Here is a 17,908-nt window from a genome sequence, read left to right on the forward strand (position 1 = left end):
ACATGGAAGTGTTTAGGACAGAGAAAATGTCAATGAAAGAAATCTTCAACTTGTGATTCGTGAAGAAGAAGAAATGGGAAGGAAAATTTATTTGTTTTCTGAAATCAATTTGTTCCTTTGTTTAATATCGTGTCTGTTTCACACGTGTGAACCTCTCTGCTCCAAAGTCAGTTCCACAGAAACCGATAATCCTAATCCCAGACCTCTCAACGATTATGGATTTTATTAGTCTTAGTAAATTAATATGTAGTAGTAGTAATAAACCAATTTGATTCTGAGAAGAAGAAGAAGAAGGCGCAAGACAGTAAAAAGCAAGCAGCCATCGCTGAGAGGGAGGGGATTTGACCTAAGACGAGAGAACAAGGAAATAAAATAAATAAAACCCTAACCCTAACCCTAATTATCTCTTCCCTACCCCCCCCCCCCAAAGGTCTATCTGTCTGTGTATGTTAAGAATCAAATGATAGAGAGAGAAATGAGGCCTCAAAAATCGCTCACATCTTCATTTATTTATTTATTTGATTCTTTTTTATTCAACAGCATTTACTCGAAATTTCTTCCTAAACATTGATTTAATAATAGCCCCCATTTTCTTTTTTCTAATTATTCTTCTCTTTTGTTTTTGTGTTCTGCTTTTTCTGCTTTCTGCTTTCTGCTTTTTGCTTTTTTGCTTTCTGTTTTTCTGCTTTTTGCCCCATGCTTAATGCTTCTTGCTTTTCTTTTCTTTTCTTTTATCTCATTTTTCAACACTAGTAATTTGCTGCATCCGTAGATTTTTTTCTTATTTCTCTTCTTCGTTTTTTCGGGTGTTTTTTCCTTTCTTTTTCATTTTATGTTTAAAAATGAAGCCCCTTTTATTGTTTTTTTCTTTGATGCTTAAAAATATCTACATATTTCTCTTCTCTTAGTTCATTTTTTTGTAATGTTTAATTTAATCTCTCTCTTTTTTCTTATGCATTTGATGAAAATAAAAATAAATAAAATATATATATATATATTATATATACATATAAAAGAAAAAAGAAAGGTAAAGAAAAAGAGAGGGGGGGTAAAAGCTTCTGTTTTTTCTCTCCAAAAAAGAACAAATCCATGCAAGGATTGCATGGGAGAACCCAAACCCCACCACCCCCCCCCCCCCCCACACACACACAAACACAAACACAAACCGGCTTTGTCGGAGCTTTCAAGCTTTACAGTCGGTACCAGGGAAAAAGCTTTGTTTCATCCGTGATGCCTCCTCCTCATTCCTAGTTTTTATTTCCCCTCTCTGCTCGACACACCAGAGTATGCTCCTACTGAAATGCCAACCATTCGCGCATGTCTGGTTCTCGGCATGACATTCTCGATGTGATCCTGATCCTCCCTCTCTCTCTCTCTCTCTCTCACTCACACATATGTCACCTACACCACCAACATCCCACCCTCACTCTCTCTCCCCCCCCCCCCCCCTCCTTCCAACCTAACCTAACACACGAGACAATATAGGTAAGGCTCTTATCTATATTTCATCATTATTTGCTCTTTATATGTCGCAATGCAATATAGTACATTATGTGTTTCTCTTTTGTGTTGCTCTTTGCAGAGTAGAATGCATCCCTTGCTTTTTTGTAGCGTATGTCCATTGGCATAGTGCTCCTTCCCACGGATGAAGTTTGGTGTTGATAGGTCAAAATCAAGGTTCTGATCGAATGCCGTCACTTTTGAATTAGTCCATATGAATCACTTGAATGTGTCCATAGGAAACATAAAAAACATGCATTTCTTGAAAAAAAACCCTTTAACTTTGTGTGGGTTTTTAGAAAAATAATAATAAAAGAAGCATTCGAATCTCCCTAATTGTTTCGTGTGGGAAAAGGAAACCTATACATTTTAGTATTCTCCATCTTCATGAGTTCTTGCATGGATTTGTAAACAGATGTTTACAGTCTCGTTCTCGTGCAACATGCACGCACTCCATCGTTGTTCATCTCTCTTTTGTCAAAACTGAAATCTTCATCGAATAACTTTTGGGTTTGTGTTTTCACACTTTGAATTAGGAAAATGTGTCAATGTTGTAAAGCCCGTTTTCTAGGAGCAACCTCATAGTGTGCATGATCTCAAACTAAAATATGGAAAGCTTTAATAATGAACAAAACATCAAACCCATTGCCCAAGTGTGAAGCACATAAATTACAATTACACCTAGAATTTCCGTGTACCAACCTTATCAATCGATAGGTAATCATGTATCCAACATGTAAAAAAATACTCTCGTATAACCTATAAAGGTAAAGATTTCACGGTGTGTTGTAACACACAATGTTTTGTTTGATCGAGATAATACCGACATCAATTCACGATAAGCATTGAAACTCAGACCTTCATGTCATCTATTGCCCTGATGATTATTGACTCACAACGAATAAGTACGTGAATGGATGTATCGTCATTTAACACTTTAATGTGTACTTTTCAACTTATGCTCATTGTTTTGAGTATGAACAAAGATTTCACTCGGTATAAAAATCCTTTTTCTAAACGGACGTTGGTTGGCATGATCACAAAAAAGTGCATTATCAAAATGTGAAAGAATTCTAATGTTTGCGAGAGTGAGAGTCTAAAGGTTAAAACGTCATTTTTAGAAAAAGGACACTTCAAAAGACATGTATGAATAGTACAAATTGTGTCAATCGTGGAACAAGGATTGTTAAAACGGAGTGTTTCGCATATATTTACTGCTTGTATGCTTTTAGTTTTTAATCATCTTCATTGGTGGGATGTTGCATGACTATCATGTCGGTTCATGGACATTTCTATATGTGTAAATATGTGGCCATTTATCAAATACATCTCAATTCATAGATATAAAAGCATTTCTGTTGTTTTAAACATTTGGCTATTTAATAAGCTTAATTTGGAGAGATTTTGCATTATTATAAGATGATTTCTCCATCCATATGAAGCTCAAATGATCTTATGATCCAAGTTCATGAGGCACAAGTATGCAAGAATGGCTCCTCAATATTGTACCCCACAATATGAAATTCACTAAAGTTAAAAGTATATGGGGTGATGTGCAATAACACGTTCTTGATTTTATAAGAATATCACCACCTTCATCATCTAAATAAAAATGAATGATGAAAAGCATAATTGCATCCATGGGGATCTTGCATGTACCTATGTATTGAAGAGACCATCATGATTCGTTTAATTGACATAAAGTAAGGAGTATTTCTTTATGCGCTTCAAATTTAAAATGTCAAGGAATTAATTAGATCGACAACCATTGAATGCATTGGATTCTCGTTGTTAGGTTCAAAACTCACTTTAAACTTCACTACATTTTCAAAATCACTCTTCGACAAGTGTTTCTTTTGTGCGACATGCAATAATATTTAATACTTACAATTTTCACGAAGACATACTTGGAACTTGGAGGAGTGGCATTCAAACGATTTAATCTCGCAAGTATTTCATCGAAGATCCCGAAACGTGCCATTGTGCCATTCTCACATTGAAAATTAATCTAGCATTCCCTATGAACACAAACTAACGAAAAGGCTAAATTAATGGAGGTTAAATGTGAATGTGCCCCTCGTTGCCAATTGGGTTTTCAGGAGGACTAAATTATCAATTATGTGAGCATCAACGGATGCGGTATTCCTCATGAACATCAACACATGTCAAGAGCTTGATCACGAATGAGTTAAACCCCTCTATTCGGTGGTCATGGGGTATAAGGCCCTTTCTCGCCATAAATATCGTGTGTGAACATAGGTTTTTGCACCCATGTTGTATATGTGGATAAATTGTGGGGCGTCAAGTGATAACCTTTAGATTACGAAACTCATGTTTTTGCAATTACACCCATTGTATTATTTTTCAAATTATTTTTCTTAGTGCATTTGATTCATTGCCTCTTCTTTATGATAATTTTCTCCATTTCCTTGCCCCCTCCCCAACTCACGCGCACCCCCCATCCTTTACTGCTAGGTTAAGTACATATTATTGGAATTTCTTTCCTTTAAGTATTTTGGTTTGATTTTGTAACAGATGAATCCCCTAATAAATGTGCATGACAACCTCTCGAGGATATGTAGCCTTGTTTTATTGAGTAGAACACGTTGATTATGAACGCTTATCGTGTACACAAGCAATTTAAGAATGACAATGAAACTGTCTTCATCAAATAGAAACTTTGTTTGCTCCTTTTTTGTGATTGCAATGGCCTAGGCACCATCAATTTATTTGGAACATAGTATTCAAACAATTTTGTTTCACTTGTACAACAATCATGCGATGTAAAACAAAACTTTCAAGAGGGTAGTAGGTGCATCAAAATTTCATGAAAAAATCATGCATGGCCTCAATCTTTTGTCATGTTGTTGGCCAGTAATATAAATTTCATTGAGTTCTAGCATACATGTGTATAAGATCGTGGTGGATTATGATTTAAACTATAGGTTGGGTTATTTTTCTTCATTTCAACATATATGCATACAACAAGTATATAGGATGTTTGTCAATCCATGTCTTTATGGCCTGTAATTCACGAGACATATGGACAACAACTTTTTTATGATATAGAACTCACTATGCATATATAAATTTACATAGATGACAGGTTGGTGGAAGCACTTCTTTTACTATATATGACTTATAAAATATATACAAAACCCTTCTTTCTTTTTCATTTTCATTTTCATTTACTTTATTTAACCTCCTTCCAATGATAAATTCACTTGCCAAAACTTGACCAATTTGTTCATCAAATCACTCTGAGCTTCAATAGCAATATGTTAAATGCATACCTATCACAAGAGGTAGCAATTTTTATCGTCATATGTGAGTTGTCATCCATTTCAATGTCTGTGGCCACCTTCTCTAATTTGTGCCAATTTTGCTTATATTCTAGTTCTTTAATAAACAAGGATAATTCATCAATTCTTTAACTAGGTTGAGGTGACACTCTTACTTGGAAGCTTGCTCTTGGATTTACGAAGCTAAAAAAGAAACGTTATTATTTGTAATTATAATTGTAGATAGTCAAGTTTATATGTAAAAACCTAACCTTACGACAAAAAAATGTAAGATATCTTAGTTGTGATTCTTCTAGCCTATTGGAGAATTCTACTCATGTGTTGTATATATACATATCGCAAGCTCATGTGTCTCTTAAGTTTGGGCCCATGACTCCTACTTCTAGTGGGTCTGGAGTCTGATAGCAATCAATTCTTTGACTCCTTTATGGGTTGACATATATAATAATTCTTGGTTTAATTTGTTAATATAGTGGTTAGAGGATACATGGGTTTGGCCTTAGATTTTTTCAACATACTAGCAAATAGTTGCATGTGTGGATGGTTCAACATGGGATCCCTATCACCATAATGTGGGTGTGAGGGCTCTCTTGTCATACCGATGACATGTTGTCGTCCATTCCTTATGCTTGCAACATAAGGTTTACGTTGTTTTTGAGACAAGAACCCTCTTCATAATTTGTATGTTACCGATGGTGAAGATGGAGATGTTTGCTTTTCCAAACAATAACCCTCTTTGTAAGGTTTATATTGATAATGATGAAAGGAGAATAAACATGCCAACTTCAACAACTATGCTTTATTTAACATGTTTGTTGTTTCTCTTTGAGGGGTGGAACCATATGTGCTATTGTTGTGGTTCCATTGTTATCCATACTTTGATGGGGCTTTCTTGCTATGATGATCGTCTATACATTGGGTTCTTAGTTGAGAGTGGATCGTATATTAAGATTAGAGATAGAGAAATGGTGATAAAGTAGAGGTACGAACATAAAAAATGTGGAACCCCAATTAATTAATTCAATGTGTTCACATCACAAGAAAAAGCTTCACATGCCCTCTCATGTGATTAATCAAATGTAGATGCCAAACCGAAACATGTTAGCTACATAAGCATACAAGGGAATCCTCGTCCCTTATGAAACAATAATAAATATAATTCAAAGATACACTGATAAACGAATAATGTGAGAATAAATACTTCATATATGTGGAATATATTGCGAGGGATTATGTAGTATGAGATTATTGAGTATTCCATCAATTGTCATATTTAAGGGGGGGTGTCTAATGGAAGGAGGAATTGTGGTTTGTTGAATGATACATTGTCTCATGTGAGAGTGACAAAGTTTGTAGCAGCATCTGGCTCTAGAGAAGATCATCATGCTCATATCAGTGCAAGCGTAATTCATGTGAGCACCATGAAAGAAAGCTTGTTAAGCCTTAGTTTCCACGCGCACCTAAGATTTGATTAGCCATGATGTTGCTTCAAGGAAATACACGAAGATGACTCATCCTCTTCAAGATTCGTTAATGATGTGAACTATCTTAGGATAATGGCTATCACGTATGATGACAAATGCAAACAAAATTGGAAAAGTGAGACTTGGTATATGGCAACTCAACCCAAAGACAATAAACATTGTTTTGCAAATGGGTCATTGAGATGGAGGTTACTTAAAATGACGTCGTAGTGATACACATAGGTCTATAATGGTTGCAAATGGTTTCCAGAAAATGAAGAGTATCGTGCATTAACTTTGATGATCATTGGCTCTACATAAAGAGTGTCGAAGATGGTAACTTAATCGTTACCTAGCTCGATGACAATGGTATGCTCAACACTCGAGGAGTCGAAATAAAGTTTAAGAATTTCATTTGCCATAAAGTATTCAAGGGTGTAAAGAATCAAGAGATGGTTTCTTATGAAGCGGAAGATATGTGAGTTATGTGTGTGTGTAAGAGACAGAGAGAGAGATAGTGAAACATAGAGAATACGCAAGGTAAAAGTATATTGACAAAGGAGAAAGACTCAACATCATACAAGGTGGGAGGAGGGTGCTTTATATAGTCACCCTCTCTCTTCATTAACTACAAGACTCATGGAGCATGGGGAATGTGAAAGCTCATAAGTTATGTGTCATAGAATATGATTCTATGACTCATACTAAATGCTAGAATACAAAGAGGTGACTTAATAGTGACTCTTGACTGTTGGAGTGTCTATTCACTCTCAAGGTGAGTTCACGCACTAGAGCAAGTTGAGCTTGATTCTCAACAAAGGGCATGCAAATTTATTGTGATATGAATAAGGGACTTTATGGATCTCTTAGATTGAGAATGTGGAAATATACTCTCTCAATTCAATATGGAAGAGGGAAAGGTCTCTACTACATCATTGCCTCCATATAAAAAATTGGAAAGGATACAAGTCATAAATTTGATGAGATAAACATGGAGATGGCTAAGATCCCATATGTGTCAATCGCAAGGAGTCTTATGTATCAAGTGATTAATGTGTGGCCTAACATTAAGCTCGCAATGGGAGTAGTAAGCCAACTTATGGCTCATCTATGTTGTAAAAAAAGGGTTGCATGATTTAATTTTTCTTCCAAAAAAACATACTACATTAGTATGTATTAGAAAACGCCATAAGGCATGTTTTATGAAGCTACGAGGAAACTTATGATATATCAAGGAACCAAGAACTTCAATATCGATTTTCATGACTCCAAAAATAGTGTTTTAAACTACGTGAATTCTAATTTTGCAAGGGGCGTGGATGTTGAAGTTCTACAACAGGCACTCGTGCAATGTCATGGATATCTCTCGCACAACATCGTAAAACCCTTTTCCACATCAATGGCAAAGTACACCACTTCAATCTCAAGGATGCAAAGAAGCAAATATGTCTTATTCTAGTAGGAAGAGATTTAGGCACTTGTGGCAAGACTTCGACATTGTAGAAACGCTAGGATTGGCATGGGGCTCGGTCGTGCATGTGAAGCATGGGAGTATTTGGTAGGTTGAACAATGAACGAATGATGGGGCGGGGGGGAGGGGAGAGAATAGATGGGTCACTCTTGGTGATAAAAAGAGATGGTTCTTGAAGCAGAAGTTGAGGTGCGGAAGTGCGTGTATGAAGAAGGGCAAAGGTCAAAGGCCAAGGCCATGGCATGTTGGAGTCTGCAATGGCTCGAGTCAAGCTTGAACCGAGCCGTTAAACCAATTTTAAACGAATTGGCGGTTCCGTTCGATTCGGTTCAAGCTCGAGCCTCCTTAACCGGTTTGAGCTCGGTTTGGCAAGGCTCAAGTCGAGCCGAGCCGTTTAAGGTGGAAATGGTTATTACTGGTTAGTTAATGCATAAAACGGTTTGCCCATAGGGAGGATAATTTGCTTTCCCGCCCGAACCAACCGCGATACAATCATGGCCATAGACAAAGCAAAGTCTCGATTACCACACACAACTGCAATAAGTGAAGAGAATATGATACGATAAGCATGAAGGTCGTTTATCCACCTCACAAACAACCAAAAGGCCCTTCACCTGCATTAATCAAACTTAGTAGCAAGTTTGGCTATCAACTCAAATTACTTAAGTGGTGATGGCTAAATTGTATAGTCATGCCGTTAATCACTATCCTTCACCATTTCCTTGGCTGGACCCAAAGTTTATAGAAAGAAAACCAAAATTAATTAAAATATTGGAGTAGCCACGATTGATTGCAATGAGAGTCATTATACTCCACCTGGAGTTAGAGTTGGAACATGTATGCAAAATAAGGTGCTAAAGGTGCTTGGTTGGCTTGAAGATAAGTATATCATAGAACTTTGTTAACAAATCCATTGGGGTACTTTAGAGAAAGTGAATTTATTTAGGAGGAGGCGAAAGAAAGGACGCACGAAAAGGAGGTAGACTTTTGGTGTTACTTTAGGGAAAGCCCATCAATTCGGTTCCTAATAAACACTCACTCGTTACGGGATTCTCAGCGTCGAGGTGTGGATTTTACTTCATTAAAAGGAAACCAACCATTCTTTCTCATGAGAACCCATATATCATCCAGGGTGAAAGTCTCATGTAGTGTCTTGCTAAAATACCTTGGCGTTGTGAAGGTTTTTTTTTCTTTACAATCACTAGTTTAATAGGAAATAACTTTATTCTTTTTCTTTTCTAAGCTGTTTTTGTTACAAACCAATATGTTGCTTACTGCCTGCGCGGATATGGGCCTTCGAGCAAGCAATGAATGTAGCACCAGTCAATTCCTCGCCGCCGACCGATTTCAGGCACGACTTACAGGCAAAGAGTTTCTACACTATCCTCTAGGACCCATATCCGCTCGCAAGGATCGACCTAGAAAATATGTACAAGTTCTTCAAAGATATTTTTGCAAGGGACAAACTAAATCCTCAAGTTGGGTAGGATGGCACTACTGGCAAATTCTATCTGGCAAAGACGCAGGCGCGAAGCGTGGTAGGCCCGCTAGCATTTTTTTTGCTTGCCGATAGCATACAAGAAAAACCGAGACGGGAATCGACAAAACTACAGAAATGTAACCAAGCAAGCGGTTGAGCCGGGAGGGCCGCGTCATTTGACGAGAATGAGGAGGCCGATTTCTTCTGTTCAAGTTGCTTGCGGGAGAAAGGAGTGAGAACGAGGAGTTGGCCTTACCACCGTGGCTAGGCCCATGGGTTGGTTCCTCCAGGCCCAAGGCTAGGGCCTTGGCGGGTTTACGGCGCGACGACAGGCGGCGGGCGCTGCCCACTGGGAGGATAAATTTGCTTTCCCCCTCCCTCCAAGCCTTAACCGGTAATAACTGTTTCCGCCTTAAACAGTTTAGTTCAGCTTGAGCCTTGCGAAACCGAGCTCAAACCGGTTTCGCCAAACCAAGCTAAACCTTAACTTCGTTAGGAACCGATATGGTTCAAGTTTGGAAACTCTGAAACCGGTTAAGGCTTTAACAGGTTTGGTTTGGACAAGGACAAACCGGTTAAGCCGAAACCGAACCGTAAATAAGAAGTAGCCTGTTGCGTGATGATGTCCGATGGATGGGGGGGGGGCCATGGGTTGTAATTTCATGAAAGTTTGGGGTCTGTTTTATACATGTTTTTCCATGGAGAACAGGGGAAGTGGGCGAAGGAAGAAACGAAGGACGGCAAGAGACGAAGGGATTAGAGTTGTGCTGCTTGTTTGTGTTTCTGTGGCTATGGCGACCTTGCCTCTCTCTTCCTCTTGCCCTGCTCTCCTCTCTGCTTCCCTGACTTCTAAGGCTGTCAGAAGAGTAGAAAGTTGCCCCCTCAGCTGCAACATGAACATGAACAAGGCACCCCCTGGAGCTCTCTGTCACAGGAAGACACCTCCGATTTCTTCCTTCTTTAACATTGCTGATAATGGAAGATCAGGTATCCCATTTCTCAAGGTAATATAATCTAATATGTATATATATATAATATACTAATATGCACCTATAGACTTATACTGCCTCTGAGTCCCATTCCCTCATTCTCTCATGTTTTCGTTATTTCCCGTGAATGCGCGTACATTTTCACTATCTCTCGGAATGTCCTTTCCAAAGTTCCGCCCTTAGTCATCATCTCAAGGAAAAAGAGCAATTGTGTGCTCTATTTCTGCAATTTCATGGTGAATGGTGAAATATCACTTGTTTTCTCAAGGTTATACACACACACACACACACACACACACCTGAGATTTTTCTTTGAATTTCCTTGGCCGTGCCCTTCTCTCAGTTGTATGTGCTATATGTTGAGGAGCATAATGGTCAATTCCTTCCATTTCCTCTCTTTCCTTTGATTGCTGGCCGGTGTTAATTTCTGGAAATAACGAAAACTTTTGGGTATTAGGGTAATTTCTCTCTCTCTCTCTCTCTCTATATATATATATATATATACGTTTAGAGGTTGATATCAAAATAGTAACTGGGATCAGGATCAATATTTGTGGTAGAATATAGAGAGATGACAATGAGGATGATGGAAAAAATGATTTCCATTATTCTCCCTTACAGGTTTTGCCAAAACATATGATTCACAACATTGAGAATGCTACTTTGAAACGCTTGATTCCGCCTACATTAGGTGTGAGTTTACTTATGGTGAGTTTTAAGTCCTTTCTTCAAATTTTTTTAATACTTGTCATTGAAACATAAGTGTAGTAAGGAAACTCCTGATTTTTATTGTACTTTTTGCTTTTTTACTGTATCAAGGTAAGCCCTCCTGCACATGCGCTGCCTTTTGATTTGCCGGAGAACTGGCTGGAGATTTTTCTCATCATTGGCTCATTCGCAATCATATACCTTTTCGTAGTTCCGGTTTGTGATCTTGTGCCTACTCAATATCTCTAATGTGCTAAAAATGCTTGTTTTGACAATTTAGCAAATTATACTGAGGGTTTTTACTAAATAAAGAAAGAGTTTGTGCCCTACTGATGCTCTACCCTGACACAAGTCGACTTATCTTTCATGGGTGTCATGATAATTCATGCATTGGATATCGTAGGATACTTAAAATATATGTCCACGTGCAATGTCTGTTTGATTGGCCTACTTGTACAATGATATTTACGAATACCCTGCAGACACACTACCCTTAAATTGAGCAACATATCTTTCATGAATGTCTTGATAGTTCAAGCATCAGACATCCCAAGGTGTGTAAAATGTATGTCCATGTGCGATGAGAGTTTGATTGGCCTAGTTCAAAAGTTAGTGTTCACTCTACATTACTTGTTATTATTCTGCAGCTATTCTTGTATTATTACTTGGAACGACGATGGTTTAAAAGGAAAATGGCGGAAGCAATCTTGCAATTTGGACTTGTATTCTTATTTTTCCCAGGGTAAGAATTGTTCTTCTAATTTCTACAGCATTTGGCCTTTCCTTGAAGTCTTAAATTGTTTTTGATTTTCAACATCTAGGATGCTTCTCCTAGCCCCATTTATCAATTTCCGGAGCTTACCAAGAGATGGTGCAAAGGAGCCTTGGGATGAGATACGTCCATTGTGATTTTATATATATATCGATTTATTGGCATTTATATCAATCTTGGTGTGGGTGTATATATAAGAAGTCTTGGCTCCCTCTGTTTTTGCTTTCTCGCATAATATGTAGGGAAAGTGTATCTCTAATATTCGTTCATAGTTTGAGTCAAGCTTCTTTAGAACTGCAGTATGTCCTGTGGTAAAAGTCTTTGTATTATTATTATTATGACTTTGCAAAGACATGAAGATGCTCTTCATGGCAAAGTATTTATGGAAGGTGTATCTGTGTATCTCATATTTGTTCGTATATGAGTGAAGTTCCTACTAATGTGTTAAAATTGTGATTTGTAAAGAAATGGAAATGCTGGCAATCAAGGTCAGTTGAAACAAATAGAAATTAAAGGATAAGGATGCATGAGAAGTGCACGCAACCCAATGGTAAGTGCAAATGGAGGATCTATGACAACAACTTGCGGCACAAGCATTACAAGCAATTAGACATGTGGACAACACATGAATTGTTTGGAACAGCAGAGTGGTCTCATCGACCCATCATGTGAACCATGGTTGACCAATGTGATGAACGTCTATAAAAGGGAAGGAAGACATAGAAACACAAGTAAAGTGGATGAGATGCGAGACTAGGAAGCAACAAAGTCATGTTAATTTAGAAACTAGTAATAAGCTATAGCATGTTTGTTAATGGTGTAATCCCTTTCAAAAAAGGATGGAATCAACGATGCGGATTGTAGGTGAAGAGAGGTCTCATTGTCACATCAGTCATCAGAGGCCAACACTTGGGAGAACCTATCTGAATGCAAGGAAGCGGAGAAGAGAGTGGCAAGAGAAGTTGAAGGAATGCATATTCAAGAGCAATCCTAATAACCTAACAGAGGATTTTATGCACATTATTTATTCTAATGAAAGTAGTTTGATGTTGTGAGGCCTATCTTGTCTATAGTGTGATCATGTTCTAACTCAAACTATTATTCGAACGGTGCTTTGGTTGGTGCAGGAGCTCAAATAAAAAACTCTAGACTAGTGATAGTAACCACAATATCCAGTGCTAACTGAATTTGTTGGCCAAATAACATGACAACCCATAATGCCACTATCTTGATGGATCTATGATTTGGTTGAGAATGGTGTTTGAATTCCTGACCTCAACATCAACATGAGAGCCTATGCTTTGATCTCAAATGCAATTTTGTCAAGGAATACATGTGATGCCTTCTCAACTCTTGGAAGATCCATTTGCTAGTCTCAATGTACAGAAAGCAACTAGAAGTTCAATGTACACTGTCACACAAAGTGCAGAAAGCCACACATCTTGTGTTTTTCAATTAGTTGATATCCTTGCCTTACCTCACAAGAGAGCTACAGAAAATGACACCTTGTATTTGTCAAGGATTTGATGGACAGGACATGTGTGATAAGATGAACTTAATTGTACTATGGAATGTTGAACTCCACTCAAAGATTCAGAATTCTATGCATCTTCATGACGGTGAAGAAAACTATAACTCCTTTTTTACAAGATAAGCCATCATATCTTCAAATGGCTTAACATTGATCTGCTGATAGCAACTTTGGGTCCTAGCAGGCATACCAACTAAATTGACAAGATTCAAATGGTAAATTGATGCACACCTATTAGCGTAATAAGATAAGGAAAACAAGGAAGATGATTTATAACATGTCAAAATTACCATCATTGTAGAACACAATGATGTTCTATATAAACCAAGTGATAGCCAATATACACCATCTCACTTGAGGGAATTTGAGAAAGAAAATCAATCATGTATTGATCAGCAAAATTTGGGCCTCAAGGAGGGGTGTCCAAAAACAATAAATGAATATATATATATATATATATAGAAAGAGAGTGACTATGTAGGATGATGGATGGGGTAGCAATTATAGTACAAAGATGGAACATATAAAAAAGATTGAATAATGACTCTTTAAAAAGTCATGGCCAAAACACATCTTGAATCCCTTTGTTGGTTTCTGTTTTCTATGCGTCATCATCAATTCATTCAATCACCATCAGAATGCATTGATGGTGAAGTACTTGTGCAAGTCAATGGCCCTCCGAAGAAGATTGAAGCTCCGTCCAACTCGATGGAGCTTCCCTCCCTTTCCTCGAAGTTAAGGGACCTAGCTAGGAATTTGTTTTTGCTCTTAGAGTATCTCCATCCTTGGTCGTCGTCATCACCATTACCACTGTCCATAGACCTCATGAGTGGACTCTTGGAAGCCGAACCTGGAGATGATTTAGACAAGAGACGCCGTGGAATGGGACTATCCATGAAATCACTTGCTACCCGTGGAGGCGACAACATGTCACCATTGTCTATCTCATTACCTGTTTGATTGCGAGTGGGGGGAGAGTGTGGCTCACTTTCTTGATGGCGAAAGGGAGAGCTACAGTGGCTCCACATCATGTTGTCATGTGGTGATGGGGTATGCCGAAATTCTCCTACAGAAGGTGGATACATATGCTTATTCTGAGTTTGCAAGGTCCATGTACCGGTTGTTTGCTCTAAGCCATGAACATGTGGATGATGTTGGTAAGAGCTTGATGGACATGGCATGTCCTTTGCCTCACATGACAATGATGGCCTTAGTTGAAATCCTGGGGTGGTTTCCAGTGGAGGCCATGCATGATGGCCAAAGACAGGCAATGACTGTTGTTGTCGCCGTTTCTGACCTCTTACACCTGCCGTCTGTGCTTTTGCCATAAGCTTTGCCACTTCATCCATGTCCAGACGTGCCAGTTGCCATGGGCTTATCTTCACTTTGTGACGATATGGACGAGTTGGGTGTGGGTGTGATGGAAGTACAGGAAGGGTAGGGACGGGCATTGTAATAGTCGTTGCAGTGGTGGATGAAGAAGTTGAATCAGGATCTACTGTAGAAGGCAAACTCCATTGAGGCAATTGTGGAGCAACTTCTTCCTGGGGAAAAACAATATAAGTCGTGTGCATGTTGGATTAGATCCCTATTGGATTACATTTGGTTATTACCTGGTTGTCTGATTCCAAGTACACCCGAGGAGGTGTACACCATGTTCGCCTATACTGAGCTCCGAATGCACTCGATCCGATACTCCGGCTACTCATGAGCGAGCTCACCGGGGACACAGGTGGATTGTTGTGCTCAATGTCTTGCTCATTTAGACTCATCAGTTCATTAAGGGTTCTTGATGCAACGACATAGTCATAGGTTGTAAGGCCCTATTGGAGTGTACAAAAAAAGGCAAGCGTGTTATCTATGAGTATATCCATAAATCATACATGAATGTAGCTTAATATGAGACAATCATAGACGTAATGATATGTTTAAAGTAGCCAAGTATGCGATGGCTATCTGAACTATGACAAAAATGGCATGAGCTAATGGACTGGTCTTTGCTTTAACTGACTCACATTAATGTATGATTATCACATAACATTAATATCTATGACGTGTATATTACCTTCTTAATCAAGAGGATGTGGAATAACAAAAGTTCTCCCACAGCCGCAAGTGCAACAAGTGAAACGCTCGAAGAGATAAGCTGTGCCACACCACCGTTTTAAGAGAAAAAGAAACACCAAGTTCTCACAAAGTACAAAATGGTTGAGCAAATTAAAAGATCTGATGACACTGTAAAGACATTAGTGTTCATATATGTGAGAAATAAAAATCTAGTTTATTTGTGTGGAACATTACTTGTAACTTCTTAAAAGTTCTCACAATATGTACCTCGGTCACAAAAAACTTACTGACGAGAAAATGACATACCACAATAGCAACGACTGTGCCTTTTGAGAAACCGTTTCCTAGTTTCTCATGAATCATTTGAGTCATAATACCATGGTCATGAAGGAAGCACCTCACAATCACCATTACTCCAGTGATGACCTCTAAAAGAAGCTACAATAAACATAAGCAAATGTACACACTGTAAGTACAAAGAAGTAGGAGGAAAAGAAACGAGCATTCAAAAGGGTAAATTTAGATTGATCAAAAGACCGTCTTCAGAAATAGAGGAACTTACAAATCCAACAGTAACACACATCAAGGACAAAAAGGTACTGTAATTCCGCTTTCCCACACAATTGTTGATCCACTGCTCAATGGAATATGTATCAGATATAAGCATACTGAATAATAATAGTAAAACACAATGGAACCCACCGTAAAGCGATCAAATGTTTGATATATGTTTATATACATATGATGGAAAAAGAAAGTGATGAAAACGTACTCTTAAGTAAAAAAAAGAAAAGAAAAAGAAAATCAAAGTAACATACCTTGCAATGATGATCAAATCCATACACGCACTTATCACAGCTTTTGCAATGCTTGCTACATTTGCTTACCTACCAATTTTCAATGTAATTCATTTCTTTTAACAATGATCAGAAATTGTGACTTAGATGATCGGAGAAAGAATAAGAGATTAAAATTCCCCCATGCCCATACATACCCTCCGGTTGCAGAGCATACAATTGAGAGAATTGGCCATAGCTTGCGATGACGTGCTGTTCTCGACACAAGTGTCAGGGCCTACTATACACTGGAATGGGAGCATAAGGAACCGGGTGAGGGCCGAGAGGGTGCCTTTTCGTGCATTGCGGTGGCTTTGGATCGCCAGGGAATGAAGGGCTTCAAGCTTCAAGATGGAGTCTTGTATCGTATCGAGCTTCTCTTGCGATGCATTCGTCGCAGGCATTGTGGAGAATGGCTTGATTGGGATGTGTATGGATATGCCTTCATCTTCAGGATTGATGGCTGCACATCTTATATACAAGAAGAACACCGCGACCGCCTGTATGTATACAAATCATTAACAACCCAATCTCGCCAATACAGAGGTGGAAAACTCTCTTTTTTTTTGTATGGTTATGATACCATTCATTCACTCATTAGAGTTTAATGCTTCTTATTGAGCCTATTTCAGCCACAATTCAGAGCGCTATGGTCCAGACATGGACCTAGGGTGGTCATCTTGGCTATAGAAACGGCTAGCTACCTAGCTGCTACCCATGAAAAGAGATTAAGAATTGAGAGGAATTGATCGAATGGAGAGTCAATCTGAATATGTCCATGAAAGCCCTAGCTAGGGCTATGTGAATGAGAAGAATACTATAGATGAGAGCTGATTTAGCGTTAAGGTTTGTTAATGAATGAATACTCTGATCTCATTAGGGTTTTTTTGTGTTAGGTTATATACGTGCTAAAGTATCTATTGTAGTTATGATAAAGAACCCTAAACTCCAGGATTTATCCATGAACTCTATTTGAAATTGAATCAAATATTTGGTCATATACCCTATCATCAATTTGCATTAAAGTCGAATATATTTTCGTGGATTTTTCATCCGCCCCTCTTACCAGTGGAGTGTAGAGCAGTGTAAATGTAGCAACAATCTGTGTGCTTCCCAGGAACGATGCAGAGAAGAAATAAAACGAACATAGGAATCCAATGAAACATAGAATCGCTGTAATCTGCAGGAAAGAAAGAAGAGATGCATAAAAAGAGTAAATATTTACATATGTTTGTGTAAGATTGATTTTTTTGAGTGTTTTTTTGGCCACTTCATTGTTAGAATAAGAAGAGAAGCAAACCTGCAATCTGTGGAAAGGAAGGTGCCAGCCATGGCGCCTCATGCTCTGTTTCTTCTTCTTCTTCTTCTTCTATTTTACTTTCTCTGAGAGAAGAGCAGAGTGATGGAGATGGAGATGCATATGGAGATGCTCTGAATTAACGGTCGGATTTTGATTTGAATTTTCAAAAACCTGCAGGGGTTTTAGGGCTCGTATTTATTTACTCATTTAATTATTTTAAAAAATTTGCACCAATTTCAGTGTGATCAAAATTAGAAATAAAAATAAAAATAAAAACAAAAAACAGAAACATAAAAACATAAAAAATATAAAAATAAAAACTATAAAAGAAGAAAATAATACATAAGAATACAATAAAACTTAAAATTTTAAATAAAATTAAATAAATAAATACAATTAAATAAATTAAAATTAAAATTCAAAAAAAAAAGAACACAAAAAAAGAGAAAAGAATATGGAATAATAAGATAGATCATGATGTGGGTGGGA

The 17,908-nt window shown here is 37.9% G+C and overlaps 2 protein-coding genes across 2 annotated transcripts; one reads left to right on the forward strand and one right to left on the reverse strand.

Moving 5' to 3' along the window:
- Window positions 1-9,969: 9,969 nt before the first annotated feature.
- Window positions 9,970-12,104, forward strand: NDHL (inorganic carbon transport protein-like protein). The gene is made up of 5 exons (XM_087317000.1): window positions 9,970-10,220; window positions 10,827-10,913; window positions 11,025-11,129; window positions 11,561-11,655; window positions 11,735-12,104. Exons 1-5 carry the CDS (start codon window positions 10,008-10,010, stop codon window positions 11,820-11,822), a joined length of 588 nt encoding a protein of 195 aa, XP_087173126.1. The 5' UTR covers window positions 9,970-10,007; the 3' UTR covers window positions 11,823-12,104.
- Window positions 12,105-13,579: 1,475 nt separating this feature from the next.
- On the reverse strand, window positions 13,580-17,580 carry LOC147866544 (protein S-acyltransferase 21-like). The gene is made up of 9 exons (XM_087317001.1): window positions 17,420-17,580; window positions 17,186-17,299; window positions 16,278-16,619; window positions 16,102-16,170; window positions 15,846-15,917; window positions 15,590-15,721; window positions 15,282-15,362; window positions 14,830-15,039; window positions 13,580-14,760 (listed from the first exon to the last, which is right to left on the reverse strand). Exons 1-9 carry the CDS (start codon window positions 17,459-17,461, stop codon window positions 13,840-13,842), a joined length of 1,983 nt encoding a protein of 660 aa, XP_087173127.1. The 5' UTR covers window positions 17,462-17,580; the 3' UTR covers window positions 13,580-13,839.
- Window positions 17,581-17,908: the final 328 nt, after the last annotated feature.

Source organism: Azolla caroliniana, unplaced genomic scaffold (genome assembly GCF_043228905.1).
Source record: "Azolla caroliniana isolate FFs.n. ecotype wild unplaced genomic scaffold, voAzoCaro1.0.p SCAF_3, whole genome shotgun sequence".
Classification (NCBI taxonomy): Eukaryota; Viridiplantae; Streptophyta; class Polypodiopsida; order Salviniales; family Salviniaceae; genus Azolla; species Azolla caroliniana.

Bases quoted from the DNA above. Each gene is read 5' to 3' on its own strand.
- LOC147866544 (XM_087317001.1), bottom strand. From the start codon at position 17,461: ATGAGGCGCCATGGCTGGCACCTTCCTTTCCACAGATTGCAG. The intron at 15,363-15,589 runs GTATGTCATTTT...GGTGTGGCACAG, and splicing joins GCACAGTCGTTGCTATTGTG to CTTATCTCTTCGAGCGTTTC. The intron at 15,040-15,281 runs GTAATATACACG...ACACTCCAATAG, and splicing joins ACATCCTCTTGATTAAGAAG to GGCCTTACAACCTATGACTA.
- NDHL (XM_087317000.1), top strand. From the start codon at position 10,008: ATGGCGACCTTGCCTCTCTCTTCCTCTTGCCCTGCTCTCCTCTCTGCT. The intron at 10,221-10,826 runs GTAATATAATCT...TCTCCCTTACAG, and splicing joins CAGGTATCCCATTTCTCAAG to GTTTTGCCAAAACATATGAT. The intron at 11,130-11,560 runs GTTTGTGATCTT...ATTATTCTGCAG, and splicing joins TATACCTTTTCGTAGTTCCG to CTATTCTTGTATTATTACTT.